Consider the following 15754-nt stretch of genomic DNA (forward strand, 5'->3'; position numbering starts at 1 on the left):
ACCCCTAGCTGCCTATGCCTAAGTCTCCTCCCCTTCCGGTCGGCTCATGGGTCCCCTGACCGAATAATAATCAATGTAAGTGAACGGGGCTATAACAGTTTTTTTATAACCTGCTTTGCCTCACACTGAATCACACATATGTTGTTTTTAATTTTAAATGAAAAATAATTACTTGTGTTTCGACTATTTCTGTCACATAATTGTTTGAATGCTTATAGTGCGTCCGAACACTATTTGAACCTTTTCAACTCCTTCAAATTTCTAATGATTTCAACAATTTTATATCATTGAAACACGTTAAAGAAACTGAGATTTTATCCTCCGATCGGCTTCAGACAGCTAAAATATTCTCGTCATAGCTTCTAGACAATTCAAAGTATGCACACAAAAATTCACACAGAAAACCACCAAAGCCTTCTGCCGCTTACGCTTTTTGAACTTTTTCAATCGGGCTGCAGTTTTTGAATGGTGATGAGATGTTTCAGAGGTCTGAAATGACATCTGAGCAGCTGAGCACTGTTAAATGCACGATTTATGAAATCCTGAAACATAAATTTCCACCGACCACATCTTTTATAGTACACTAATGATATTATCAAATTCGTTAGGTTATCTTGTCCGCTTCGAAGTGTTGTCATCGGTGTTGCTGTTGGTATTACGGTTTTGTGCTACACGCCTCAGAAAGAGGACTGTGCCAGCTTTTCTCCATTTAAACCTCTTATAAAAAAGGCTCCTGTGGCTGACAGATAGCTGAAATGTTCTCCCTATAGCTTCTAGAACATTAATGGTAGGCACACAAGACTTCACACAGCTGACCACCAAAGCCTTCTGCCAGTCAGGCTTTTAGAATTTTTCCAATCGATGTGGCGGTTTTTGAATGGTGATGAGACATCCAGAACTCTGACATGACATCTGAGCTGCTGAGCACTGTTAACTGCATGATTTATGAAATCTTGAAACAAAAATGTCCACCGACCACATCTTTTATAGTATAATAAGGATATTCTCCAATTCGTTAGGTTATTTTGTCCGCTTCGAAGTGATGTCTTCGGTTTTGCTATTGGTATTAAATTTTTTGTGCTACAAGCCTCAGAAGGAAGGCCGTGTCAGCTTTCCTCCATTTAAACCCCTTTAAGCCTTAAGGATAAACTAAACCATTTAGCAGTTTTACTTTAACAAGTTTTACTGTTTTATTTGAACAACATTAACCATTTTATTTAACCCAAAGTAACTCCTGTTAAATGTAAGTAAAGCCCTGAAATGTTCACTTCTACCACTGTGGTGGTATTCATTTATACTCATGAATTCTGCCTGGATCCAAAGAGGTTGCTGGTTTGTTCTACGGGCATTAACTGATGAACATTTGGACAACTTCAAATTGAGTCACATAAACATTTATTGTTTTACTTAAAAACATTACGTAATGAAAGTTGTAATGAAAGTCAAATTATGATGTTGAATTTTTAAAGATGAAAATCTGCAAATAAATTTAGGGAGCTGAATTTTTTGCTGGTGTATTTTTAGTAAAGAAAAATCAAATACATTATGTCAAAGAACAAGTTTTCAGTGTCAAAACACACACACACACACACACACAAACACTCTCCCACACACACACACACACACACACACACACCTTTGTTTCTCACCTTGAGAGCTCCAAAGCAGAAACCATACAGCAGAGACAGAGCGATCAGACTGCGGAGAATGCTGTAAACTGCCGAGATGAGACTCGTGGCAGCTGAGACACACACACACACACACACACACACACACACGTCAGGTAAAAGTCGTCCATGTTATATTAGACTTAAACCCCATTCTGAAACTCTAACAATAAAACTGAAAAATGTCATTTTCAAAACTACAAAAGAATCCTCTGTTCAGTTGAAAAGAATAGGATTCATGGTAAACTTGTACACCTTTTGGGGTTAGGGTTAGGGTCAGGTAGAATTATTTTTTTAACCATTTTGCTGATTATGATTTCCAGTAAACCACGTCCCAGCTTAGAGCTGGGACTTTGAGACTTTAAATCTTAACAATGAGTTATGATAAGATGTGTAAAGATTAATACTAAAATATTACATTATTTATTTAAAATATTCATATTTTAAAGAAAGAAAGCCACAAAATCATTATTCTAGGATCTAGACTTATTTACAGAAATATTTCAGAAATTAAAATACGTAAATGATTATTTTCAACCTGTTCCTCCCAAGAAGTGTATGTCGATCTGCTCCAGCAGGTAGATGGTAAAGGTATTGATCTGAGGGAAAAGGCCCACCAGGAAGGTGATTGGGAAACAGTAGGTAAAACCTGTTTTAGAGAGGAAAAAATAGAAGTTCTTACAGTTTCTTCCAAAGAAAAATTATTTAAAACAACCAATGCATAAGAGCAGGTGGATCAATGTTGCACGTTGTTGTCCTTACCCACTAGCAGGTCACGTATGAAGTGCAGGACATCATAACAGATGATGGTAACACCATAAAAAGTAGAAACGGGCAGGTCCTTCCTCCTCAGAAGCTGCTCCAGCAGCCAAATCAGAGCACAGAAAATACAAAAGAAAGCTGCTCGACTGTAAGCTACCAGCTGGTTGTGGCCCTGGAGACACACACACACACACACACACACACACACACAAACACACACACACACACACACACACACACACACACACACACACACACACACACACACACACAAACACACACACACATGGATGTCAGATACTGGAATTCAGCCTGATTTTAACAAGGAAAACTGCATAATTAAGCATCACAATAAATTAAACTAATGAAGTGGATGGCATGAATGTATTTCCAGGATCATTTTTGTCTGACATATAAAAGTATTAAACACAAACTCACATGTGTCGGTGACGCCGCATCTGGTTGAACGCTCTGAAAACAAACCCACAGAGACGAGTGGTGAGCTACAGGTCGTGGAATATAAAATGATATAGTGAAGCAGCTGTGTCACACACACACACACACACACACACACACACACACACACACACACACACACACACACACAGTTCCAGATCTTTTCCCATATATATTTCATTGGTTTTCCATCAAAACTGAATGAAAAGCCTCCATCAAATAATTAAACCCTCTGCTGAAAATGTCATTAGACAACATCTCCCAATTGTGGCAACCATCAATTTCTGCAAAGATTACCTTCAGTAGGGAATATTGGCAGCTGGCGATGACCAGGCAGAACTGGAAAACCCAGAAGTCTTTGAAGCAGCCATGGTTGAGAAGAACAAATCCCAAAAAGGAAACTAGGAAGGCCATGAAGACTGCAACCAGATTCTCCAGAACGTCCTGGTTTCTTATGAAAAACAGCCCATGCAAAGGCCGTATGAGCTTCTCTCTCTCTCTCTCTCTCTCTCTCTCTCTCTCTCTCTCTCATTCACTCACTCACTCACACACACATACACACACTGATTACCTGTCCAAAAGCGCAAGCAGGGTTAGTCTATCATATAAAATGTTGATCCACTTTCCAGGAAAAAACTGGAGTTTGTAATAAATTTTCTTGGTTGGCTTCTCCTGCGTGGACGTCTCAGATGACTCGTCCAAGGAGTCTTCTTCCTGGAAAAAAAACCATTGTAACACCTATGTATTAGTAAGAGAAAAAAAAACTTTTAAGTTAAAGATCAAAGTCCCATTAGACATCACACACTGGTGAAATTCATCTCTGCATTTGACCCATCCCTATGGGGAGCGGTGAGCTGCAGCAGTGGCTGTGCTCGGGAACTATTTGGTGGTTTAACCCCTCTTTCAACCCCTTAAAGCTGAGTGTCAAGCAGAGAGGCATTGGGTCCCTTTTGTAAAGTCTTTGGCATGACCTGACCGGATTTGAACCCTGATGCCCCAATTCCAGTGTGGACACTCTACTACTAGGCCACTGAGAAGGTAAATGTCATGGTGCTCTTCTAGATGATCGTGGTTTGTGGAAACCTGAAATATTTCTGGGTGTGTCCTTCGTGGTCGCAGCCTGTGTGCAGGAATGATGCGTCTCTGGAAAGGACAGTCAATGTGACCGCCTGCAATGCCATCATGTCCCTCTGAGTTTGAAGAGGTTGACAGCAGGTCACTGAAGATGCACACACACACACACACACACACACACACACACACACACACACACACACACACACCACAGATAAAATGAAAAAAAAAAAGAAGTTTATTGGACTTTCAGAATACAGAGGTAAATAAATAAAAGCAGGAGAGCAGAAGAGAACAAATGGTTTTGCTGGCATACCACATGTTTCCTGTGATGAGCTCCGCTCCTAGCGGCAGGTTGAGGGCTCTCTCTGCGTACAGCTTTCGAGGTCTGTCTCCTGACAAGACAGCATCATTATCATCATCAAGCATCTCCTCATCAGATACATAATGAGCAAAAACTGCTAGGTGCAATTCACTTAAAGCAGAGGGTCCCAATCTTGGTCCTGGAGGGCCGGAATCCAGCATGTTTTGGTTGTTTCCATGCTCCAGCACAACTGATTTGAATCCGCTGGTGATCAACATACTTCTGTAGACCTTGATGAGCAATTTACCCCTGAACCAAGTGTGCTGGAGCAGGGAAACAACTAAAACATGCTAGATACAGGCTGTAGAAGTCAAGTCCAGTACTTAAACTCCTGAGGCTGCTAGACCGGGACCTGGTTGACGCTCTGTGTTGATCCGATGTTGACTGATTAAATTACGTAAAAAACAGCCTTAAGCGTGGAATTGTTATGATAATGCTTGTTTAATGTTGATTGCATTCCAGGTGAATGATAGGAGTAATTGCTAACTTTCCCATTCAAACGTCTTCACGCCACAGCGGTCAAAAACCTGTTTGCCCTTCCGGAATAGTGCCTGACACCAACAATGACATCACTACCTTTATTCCGACCAGTAACAATGACACGCCCACATATCAATTAAGACATCGAGACCAAAGAAAAGAAAACAACATATTTGGCTCCTACACAGGCTTTCCAGGACCAGGATTGGACCCCCCCCTGACTTCAAGCCTAAAACTTTGGAGCCTTCCAGGAAAATGTCATTTAACATGCCGCGTGTGATGGCTGTACACGTTGGTACTTACTGTGAACGGTGTGGAACGTGTAGGCTTCTTCTTTGTTGGTAGCCTCAGGTCTGCAGATAACCTGCAGCATGGAGCTCTCAGACTGAGATGTTTGTGAAGGCAGGGAGTCGTAGTCTGGGTCTTTCTCTCTGTCTGTTTGTGGACTGCAAAAAAAAAATAGATGAAATGAAACTGCTAATAGTTATTATCCACATATGTGCTTCACACGAGCCTAAAAATAAACTATTAACTTTTCAGCATAGAAACATGGAGTTGTAGATGGATGCTCACCTTTCAGGAGAGACTATGGGGATGTGTGTGGGCGGTAAAGCCGGCGGTGTGTTCGTTGGCAGACTGATGGGCGGTTTGGGTCGCTCTGACTTGTTCTCACAGTTGGTTTCTGTTATTGTTGCATCTGGCCCGGGACTTGTACTCTGGCTCTCTGAACACAAACAAACCCAAATACATTTGACAGAATCTTGTGTGTTTGTTTCCATCATATTAAGGATACACTGACATGTACGTTAGCTTTACAGCTTCCGTTTCTATCTCTATGTAACAAATAAAGCTAGACGTGGCATGTTCCAGTGAGGTAGTGACCCTGACCTCAGGAACTGCTGGTCTGATCTGCTTTTACAAAAGCGAGCTTTCAACAATAACTTTTTCAGTCCAGTTAGGCTAAAAAGTCACAATAATCTATTAATACATTTAAGGTACAACCAACAATGATTAGCAGGAAATATTTGCCTTGTTGATGATTATGAACACCAAAACCAAATAATTAATCACAAGTTAAATCTTTGCATGATAAGGATGATGGTCAAACCTTCCTCTTTGGTGTCGGATTTCTCTTTGTTTTCTTTCACCTCCTCTTCCTGCATGCTGGCACCTCCCCCTCTCATACTGATGGATCCTAACAGGGCTATAAACTCCAAGAAGTTGGATTCATTGGGAATCTGTCCCTCTTTTGCCTCCAGATCAGATTTGGAGCTGGTCATGGTGGTCTGATAAAAGGTAAAATGTGTGTGAGTGCATTTTAACGGTGAAAGGTTAAACACATAACAAAGACACAAATGTAACAATTGAGTTAAACGTACTGTGCTATGTGAGCGCTCTGACAGAAGATCTTTCCCACTGTCCATACTCAGACCTCGGATGTGGGTCCTTCCGTCCGGACCGTAGCGTCCAATAGCTGGTGGGAGACGCAGAAATCCTTGTGAATCCTCTTTAGGATCCAGAGGATCCATGTCATCAGGGTGGGAATGGACATCGATGCCTGACGAGCTGTTGTCATTCATCAGCTGTGGACTCGGTGTGCTGTCAGAGGTCATGTGTGGCCCACAATGCTCCCGGTCTGGTTCTGGGCATTCCAGTATGGTGGACTCTGAACTGGTGGTTTCCCTACATAAGTGAAACTCTTCACTTTGGCTCATGGTCAGCTGCTGTTTTGGCATGGGGTCGTCGTCCTCCGAGCCAGTTGCACCCTCCCCCCCAACCTTCTCGGGGGAGTCAAAGGTGATGACGGGGATCATGATGTGACATTCCCCTGCATCTTTCTGAGCCTGGAGTGAAACACAGTGAGACCATTTACGTACACTCACCTTTAAAGATAACATATTTGCAAGTTACATTTTTCAAGATTCTGGAAGGCATGTATATGAAACCATTATGCAAATTTTTCATATTTTTAAATCATTTTCTTGAGCCAGTATGTGCTAAAATGACCACTTTTAGGGCTAATGAAATCTCACTCAGTCCCCCACCACCCTCTGGCCAGAAAATCGCACTTGCAACTTCAGAGTGCCAGGCCGCCCACTGTTAAGTCTTAGTAAAATGGTGCTGACATGCTTGGCGCTGCCGCCTGCTTCCAGCACGTTTCCTGCATGTTCCTGATCATGAACACAACTGATTTGTTTGATTTAGTGATGAATAGGGTTGTCACGGTATGAAAATTTAACCTCACGGTTATTGTGACCAAAATTATCACGGTTTTCGGTATTATCGCAGTATTTTTTAAACGGTGTTGCATATGTTCAGAAAGCATTGATAGTCCTGTTCTACACAAACTGAAATAGTTCTGAAAAGGTTTAACAGTGATAATTAAACCTAAAATAACACAAAGCCTTAGCAAAAGTGCAACTTTTCACAAGTAAAGGAACAAATAGCTTATTTTTCTGGAACATGTTACAGTAGTCAGTGCAGGTTTAAATGATACAAATCCAAACATTCAAAACATAAACAATATGTAAACAAATCAAAGAAACACCACTTGTTTTCTCATATACTTGTTTTCTTCATTATCAAAATGAAAATCTAAAACTCCAGTCCACACTTGACTTGAGCACTGTACAAGTCAACCTTAAAAATATATGTATTTAAAATAAATAGCCACTTTAAAAATATTACTAAAATAACTACTACACTATGTAATCAAATCCAAATGTTCAAGTATAAATGGCATTGAATAAGTAAACAAATCAATGACAAGGAACTAATTGTATATTTCTCTTCATCATCAACAATTAAGATGCTTCATCCAGCAACAGGGTGTCCGTGACACGGTTTAAATGCTGGCAGAGGACGTTGCGGCTGCAGTATATAGTAACTCGTTGCATTCTCCCGCAGCCAAAAGTCCTCACGTCATGCATTTAAGCTAAAATGCTAATGTTAACTTACCTTGCACTGGCTGTGGAGACGTGGGTGATCGTCACGCAGATGTGCCATTAGATTCGAAGTGTTGCTGCCTTTTGCAGACACTTGTTTCCTGCACGTTCTGCAAACGGGATAGCAGTCTTCTATTAACTGTCCCTCAGCATTTTTCAGAAATCCAAAATATGCCCATACTTCCGATTTAGTCTTCTTTGAGGGCTAATGGATGTCCTGGGCGCTGCCGTCTCCTCCTTCGGCCATTATTTCAGCTTCAAAGTTTTGGTGCCGTTGCAAACTAAAAAGTGCGCACCGCGGGAACTTCAGCTGAAGCGACGGTGGCTGGTAAGGGTCATCGCGCCGAAACCGCGGCCACGGTAAACCCACCGAGATAATTTAGTTTTTTAAAAACTGGACGGTTATTTTTATTGTCAACTTTTTTACCGGGGTTTACCGCTATACCGGTTACCGTGACAACCCTAGTGATGAATCAATCCTGTAGACACTAACGAAGGCTGAGGAGATGTTTCATCTGTTAGATTAGGTGTTAAAAAGACAAATGCACCGCGAGGAGATAGGTTTCACTAACAAACACAAGGGGGTGCCAAAACCAAGCAAAAACTGCTTAGTGTCCCTTTAAAAAACATTGTTTTGTTTGTCTCAAATCATTTTTATGAGGGAATGTTTACAAATTACAAATATCTAAAAGATCCCAAGCAGCTCTCATAAATGTTGAGGGGAAATTCAGTCCTCCCACTCCTAGACTGTAGAAAGACCAATGCCCTCCCTTTTAAATCACGATTTAACTGTGATTAACAACAGTTTTTGGAAAGGTGAGTTCAATGTCACTAACCACACCCAGGCCTGACTACGTATAGATTTAAGAAGTCACTTCAGTAGAACCTGTCTGACAACAATCTCTGTCTGGGGCCTCGTCAGCCTGCTCAGAAAGGAGGCTGAAGAGCCTCCAAACCTGAAGGCTTCAGAACAACTTCAACCACCAAGCTTGGAGACAGCTGAACTTTCTTCTAGACTAGACCTTCACTCACCTGCCTCCATCTCAACCAGTCAGATATATTCATTCCCAGAGGTCACCAGTGTCATAGCTATGAAATAAAAGCACCTTAAGAAATAAAAAGCAACTCATTGCACCAGTTGGAGTTAAATCACATGTTGTTGCCAGCTGAAAGATAATTGCCCACACAGAAATCATCTAATAGGAGTCTTTTACCTGTTTGCTTATTCAGGTGGCAACTTTTTATTTTTATTTTTTGGCCAGGCACTATATGTTGCTGCTTGTTTGTTGCTGATCTTTTCTGTTACTGTATGCTGCACCAAGGGTCTTTGAAGATTAAAGTTTCCATTTGGCTCTGGCATATACAACGAAATTCACAATAAAGTAGAATAAAAGATTGGAATGCAACACAGTCTCAAGTAATCCAAGAACACAGAAATCCCCAGTAAGCTCTGCTGCAGACCTCACGTCATGATCCAACAAGACAATGGCACCAGTGGTGGAAGTTCCCAGGCTAAAACCACCGCTGACCAAAAACAGCACAAAGGACCAACTCAAGTTAGTCAAAAATCATCCTGATGGTGCTCAAGACTTTAGTAAAAATATAAAGTGGACTGATGAGTGGAACCTTCTGGAAGGTGTGTGTCCCAGGACATCTGGTGTAAAACAGCAACACGTGGTGGTGGTGTAAGGGTTTGGGGCTGCTTTGCTGCTTTAGGGACATGGATAACTTGCTGTACTTGATGGAACCATGAATTCAACAGGAAAGGAGAATGTCTGACCTTTGACCTTAGACCAGTCACCCACCCTAACCATTAAAACTGGAAGACTCACCAATTAGGCTACATTAAAACAAATCTGAGGTGAGTGACTAATTACCATTAATAAATCTTTCATTGTGCATATTTGTATTCACTCAGGTGATCTTTGTCTGAATTTGAAATTTGTTTGCTGATTTGAAACATTTAAGTGTTGAAAAAAATGAAGACATTCTTAAGGGGTGGGTACGTTTTCTCAGAAGCATATTTGACATGTAAAGTGTCCTCTCCTGAAAGCAACTCAAAGCGGTTCTGTCTGACCTGTGCATTCTCCAAAAGGCTCTGTTTGACACTTCCCTCCAACCGAGCAGCTGTCTGAGGGTCACAGCTCATTGTTATTATGATCTTGACTGTGTCGCTGTCGTCCAAATGGGCTGAACCAGATCCAGAGCTAGCGTTGTCCACCAGAACCACCTCGATCTCATCAGAACAGTATGGCTCCTCCACTGGCTCAGCCTGAGATACAAGGAATGAAGGAAGAGCTGACTTTGGTCCAGAATGTTCAAATTATTACAACACGTTCAATCAAACTTTTAATTTGTCTGCAAATCCTACCAGTGGAAACTCTGGGATGTCAATATACTCATCCTGGTCGTCCTTCGGAGAGTCCACTGAGTTGTTGTTGGCACCTGAGGACTCCTTTGAGCCTTTACTGCTCTCATTCTCATCTTCACTCCCCCTTGAAGGTGGCAAACCTTCATCAGCTGTCTCCCCATCTGCTGACTCTTTATTTTCTTTTTCCTCTGTTCCGTCCTGCTCCGAGTCTTTCTCCGATTTCCTCCTTTCCTCCAATTGATCTACTTTCCCTGTTGAAGAATTCTGAACGTCCGCTCCTTCTGTGACAGCTCCGGTTTCTGGGGCGTGTAGTTTTGTTGTCCCACAAGCAGATCCAGGACACGAGTCTTCCCCTTCATCTCGAGGCGGGGGCCTCTGCTGGGCCTGCAGCAGTGGAGCATCCTGCTCTGGTTTGAGGCTGGAGGTGTCATCTGGGGAAAGTTCAGTGTTTGGCTGGAGGCCTCCTTCTGCACACTTCTCTTCTGCAGCAGTCTCACCCTGTCCTGAAGTGAAAAGAAAACGTCGATTAAATTAGGAATATGTTCACTTCCATCCTAGTCATTACAACACATTGTTCATGCTCTGTACATATTAATATTTTAGGTGCATATTTTCATTATAAAACTATGAAATCAAGATGTTTCTCCCTCTCTATAAATCAGCAATATTTGTGTCTAAAAAATCCCACACGAATTCTGTTTTGTATTCTCCAATTCTCCTTCAGCTGCAAGACCTGCCATGAAGCACACCCAGCTGCTAAAATCTACCTCAAAAGTCAGTTACTGTTATTATTTTTTTAAATCTGTGTAAAGGTACTAACAGAGGTGTGACCAAGTCACTGCTTTGCAAGTCACAAGTAAGTCACAAGTCTTTCCAGTCAAATCTCAAGTCAAGTCCATGTCAAAGACAACCAAGTCCAAGTCAAGTCCAAAGTCAATGATGTGGAAGTCCAAGTCCTTAACTTTGAATTTTCAAGTCAATATCAAGTCATCTGTCCAACTTCTATTTAATGGCAATGATAAGAAATAGATTCCAGAAATAAACCTTCTTAAAGCTTAATTTATTTGCTCAAACAAGCAGAAATTGCAGCTGAAACTGATTGTAAACAAAGTGCTGCTGCGTTTAGCAGAACAAGATCAAACCCATAATGAAGAATTATTTATGATTTTTGTCCACGTCTTCTCAAGTCATCATCAAGTCAACAGATGCAAGTCGATTCAATTTGCAAGTCATTGGCGTTCAACTATGAGTCAAGTCGTAAGTCTTTATAGATTTTATCAAGTCAAGTCTGAAGTCATTAAAATAATGACTCAAGTCTGACTCGAGTCCAAGTCATGTGACTCGAGTCCACACCTCCAAGTACTCACCAATCAGTATGCAATAACAAACTGGAGAGCTTTCACCCAATATTACAGAATAGCACATCTGATACTTCTAAGTTTGAAGACTTCTACCTCTCTAAGAATATTAGTACTTTCCTAGAAAACCTGCTGTTTCCAATATAATCCAAACATGTGCTCTCTAGTGGAGGCTGTAAGTACTGCAAGTGCTCCTTTTATTCTCTTTTGCATTGTTATATAAAGAAAAAATTGCACTTACTAAAATGATGCTTTTCTTTCTATCCTTCTATTGTACTGACTACATTTTATTTGCATGTAGAATAAATTGAATCCAGTAAATATTAAGACAAAGAAACCCAGACATGTTTTCATCTTTAACTCAGTGTTTCCCAACCCTGGTCCTCAGGGCACACTGTCCTGCATGTTTTCCATGCCTCCTCAGGAGAACATCAAGTGCTGCAGATGCCTGTTGATCACTCATTCATTTAAGTCAGCTGTGTGGCAGCAGGGTAACATGGAAAACATGCAGGACAGTGTGACCTGAGGACCAGGGTTGGGAAACACTGCTCTAACGCTACAAATCGTGAAGCAGTTTTCATTTTCATGGTGAATTCATAAAACATAATCATAAAAATGGCAGTATTGTCTTTTTGAGTTGCCTTTTCAGAAAGTTGAAAACTAAATGCCAAACAGTAACTATGATACTTTTCTCTGATTCATCTGCTCTACAACAAAAACAGTTTTCAGCCTGATAACAATAATCCATCTGAGTTTAGACGACTTTCTAAAGATTTATAAGCTTAATGGAGAATCATCTTCCCTTTTTTAGGAAAGATCAACATTACCTTCTGCAGTTTTCACCTCATCTGACTTTGAGTTGTGCTGTAGGGAGCAAAAAAAAAAAACAAAAGCAAGTTAAAACAATATTCAAATGTAAACATAACACAGGTCAGCAGAGAGTTTTCATACTGCCCATCTACACTTACCGCTCCTATCAGTCCTGGGTCGGTCTCAGTCTGTTTCATCGTCACCTGGATCACTGGACTGAGACGCTTCCGATTCAGCGTCGTCATAGCAACACTGTCAGGCACTGTGCTGCTCTTTCTGTTTGAACAAAATGAAAGATGTGAGGAAATAGACCTCAGAGGTGCAGTTGTGGAAGTTCACATGTCAGAACTTCACTTTCAAAGCAAATCGTCTGATCCGTCTCCCATGACTTGAAATTTAAATGAAGGTGAAACATGAAGCAGGTTTCACCTTCCGCGGTGAGGACTAATGAAGAAGTGATGGATTGTTTTGATCTATTTCTAAGCAGATTGTCACAGCAAACGGATACTAAAGATAGCATCAGCAAAGAAATTAAGCTTAAAGCATCTTTTGTCATTTCAAATATGCACTCTAGTGAAGTTAATAAAATAATAAATATTTAAAAAGTCAAAATATGCATTTATAAAGGGAGCTAAGGCCCAAATGTTTGTTTGTGCTGAAAAATTGGGTCAGTTTTGGTCCGATGGCTTTGATTCCACAATGATCAGCAGAAACTGGAAACAGGAGGGTCAATAGTGTTGTTCCTACTTCTGATTCAGCCTTGATTTTGTGTTTTAGGATTAAATGCATTCCTTACCTGATGTTAGCCGGCAAGCAGGAGTCGGAGGCATTACTCTTCTTCTCCTGAGCCTTACTGAGGTCGGACAGGCTGCGGACCACCACCTCTCCCTCATCAAACATCGTGTGCAGCCGATAGTTGGCCAGCTTGATGAGGATGAAGAAGACAGTGATGGAAGTGCAGTAGATGCTCAAAGCCATGGCAGTGGGAGGCAGGGCCTGTGGAGGAGAGATGCAAAATGAGCGTGGAGTCCTGAAAATCTGCATTTCTTTTCTGGTCTAATAGCCACAGTGTTACAATCTAAGGGAGCCGCGAGATCTGATTTGATACGTTGGTGCGGGATTATTGAAGTTTTCTCATTCCAAAGAGAGGAAAGGCTCACAGCAATGGGATTTAAGCATCTGCATCATGCTGATACGTGAGTCACACTTTTCTGGGAATGAAATTAGTCAGTTTTGGAAGTCCACTAGCACAGGTTTACAGCAGAGTAAAGTTTTCAGAATGCTTGACTGTTGCATGCAAAAATATTCAATAAATGATTTTAAATATTTAAATGTTCCTTCTAATCTTTTCTCGTTCTGTCGTGAGCAAAAATACACAACTCAAAACTTTCATTGAAGGGTGATTTACTGCTGCATCTGGAAACATCTGCTCATTTCATCACAGTTTCAGCTGTTTTGCTTTAAAGTTGTTTTACGCCCCTCTCTCAAAGGCCCTGACATGAGAGTAATCCACCAGTCTCATCCACCACTGTCACATCCAGGAGCAGCCATGCGTCCCATCGCTGCATGCCAGGAGAACGCTGCGACAGTGCCCTGTGTTTCTATTCCCGCATCTCCGTGCAGCAGCATCACAATTGTGTCACATTGTGGTAAATGTTTTTATGCGAACCAGCGCATGGAGATGAAGCTGTCTTTGCACATGCAGCGCACCTTCGCGGCCTTGAACGTCATGTTCCTCCATGAAAACTCACCAGATGGAGCGACAAAGGCAACATCAGCAGAAATATCCACAGATATAGATGACAGCAGTTGTTGAATTTGTTCTGGTCCGGGTCGTGGTACCATCCCCCGGTCAGGGATGCCCACACTCCCTGGCGCAGGGTCTGCACAACCTGGGAGCCCATCTCTGCCTCCTCCCCGCTCAGGTTGGACGGATGATGCTGCAGGGCTACAATGAAATGATCTCCTCTAACGTGTGCTGCTGCTGTCGCTACGCGTCCATGTTGGAGCGTTGCAGCGCGACTCCCGTGCCTTCTCTTTCATGCCTCATCGGTCGGTGTCATCCTCTCATTTGTCTTTTGCCATCTTACTCTGGATTTGAGCGTCGCTGCTGCCGCGGTCCTCATCTTGACCTGCTCGTTTCTTCCCTTCCTCTCCTCCTCTCAAACAGATGCGCAGCTCTGACAGCCTCCTCCCTCCCTCCCATCCTCCTCTCCCTCCCCCTACTTCGCTGTTCAGCGTTTGAGCGGCGAGCGCACAACCAAGCGGCAAAAATCTGATTCAGTCACGATGTTTGTCTCACAGGCTTACATGTTTTGGTGTTAATATGTAAACATATAAAGATTGTATTCAGTGATAGTGTGACAAGAAGACTGCGCATACATGCGCAAATGTGCTCATGCCTCACTGTATGGAAGCCAGAAAGTGCCAAATGATCATATTAAAAGATAATCTTTTTCTTTTTTTTTTGGATCATAATGTGTCACATGAACAAAACTCTCTTATTTAAAAGACAAGTTGCACACAATTATTGTTGTGTATTAAGCTGTTTTTACAGGCACAATGTTTTTTTTTTGTCTTGAAGTTTATTCGTTTTGAAGGTACACCAGTGGAGCTGTGTTAATGGTGGATATTTACCTGAGACTAAGGTGCAGAAGACCATCTTTAAGAGTGTCGTTCAAGCATGCTGCATTTTAAAAAAATGTTCTAAGTTCTAAACTTCTTTCTTCAGGCTCCCCTCTACAGTCATATAATCTGATAGCCTACACCGGGGGTCGGCAATCCGCGGCTCTGGAGCCGCATGCGGCTCTTCCATCCATCTGATGCAGCTCTCTGTGCTTGTAAAATAATGAATGGATATTTAAATAAAATGCTTTATATTTTACTACATTAATTTTACATCTGTAAGCCAGTTTTAAATGTAAAGATTGTCTGCGTAAACCTGAACAGTTCCAACCCGGTCTTACTGTGAGACCGGGTTGACGGGTCACGCTTGTGCATCATATAGGCGCATTCTGTGCTGAAGAGGATGTGAGATTCTGGGATTCTCCTCAGACAGGCTCCTGGACGTGTCGCCACATTGGAGACGGGAACAAGCGTTATTCAGCCAAAGTTTCATAGTCAGGGAACATTTTCTAACTGACAAGTCTTGCTTCAGTCGGAGGAATCTTCCCGCATGCGCTCTGGTTCTGCGACGCTCTCCTAGCCCCTCTCCACATCTTCAGCTCGCTGTGCACCTTACGTACGAGCTGACAGCGAGCTGCGCTGAGCAATGTCCAGCGCAGATGTTCAGATGGGAATCATTTCTTGAGTGATTTAGCTACATCTGCGATGTGCATAACGAATAAAATGTCAGTTTGTCTGCTTACGTCAGGGTAATTCTTTCTATTCTTTCTCCGTCAAAATAAACGGTCAAATACGGGAACTATCCGGTCAACACAAGTCCTGCTTTTAACTGTTCTGTTTTC

At 41.9% G+C, this 15754-nt stretch overlaps 1 protein-coding gene across 1 annotated transcript in view; it reads right to left on the bottom strand.

Moving 5' to 3' along the window:
* The window catches only part of pcnx2 (pecanex 2), a 39360-nt gene extending 24872 nt beyond the window's left edge, over positions 1-14488 (bottom strand). The window contains exons 1-18 of the mRNA XM_070542479.1: positions 14039-14488; positions 13084-13283; positions 12446-12563; positions 12305-12341; positions 10120-10622; positions 9826-10020; positions 6183-6647; positions 5912-6089; positions 5377-5527; positions 5107-5249; positions 4276-4354; positions 3969-4104; positions 3457-3599; positions 3183-3336; positions 2868-2900; positions 2430-2601; positions 2206-2316; positions 1650-1741 (exon numbers count right to left, since the gene is read on the bottom strand). Of these exons, the coding sequence (XP_070398580.1) occupies positions 1650-1741; positions 2206-2316; positions 2430-2601; positions 2868-2900; positions 3183-3336; positions 3457-3599; positions 3969-4104; positions 4276-4354; positions 5107-5249; positions 5377-5527; positions 5912-6089; positions 6183-6647; positions 9826-10020; positions 10120-10622; positions 12305-12341; positions 12446-12563; positions 13084-13283; positions 14039-14191 (3063 nt within the window). The 5' untranslated portion in view covers positions 14192-14488. The remainder of the gene's footprint in view (positions 1-1649; positions 1742-2205; positions 2317-2429; positions 2602-2867; positions 2901-3182; positions 3337-3456; positions 3600-3968; positions 4105-4275; positions 4355-5106; positions 5250-5376; positions 5528-5911; positions 6090-6182; positions 6648-9825; positions 10021-10119; positions 10623-12304; positions 12342-12445; positions 12564-13083; positions 13284-14038) is intronic.
* Positions 14489-15754: the final 1266 nt, after the last annotated feature.

The sequence above is a fragment of the Nothobranchius furzeri genome, chromosome 12 (genome assembly GCF_043380555.1).
Source record: "Nothobranchius furzeri strain GRZ-AD chromosome 12, NfurGRZ-RIMD1, whole genome shotgun sequence".
Taxonomy (NCBI): domain Eukaryota; kingdom Metazoa; phylum Chordata; class Actinopteri; order Cyprinodontiformes; family Nothobranchiidae; genus Nothobranchius; species Nothobranchius furzeri.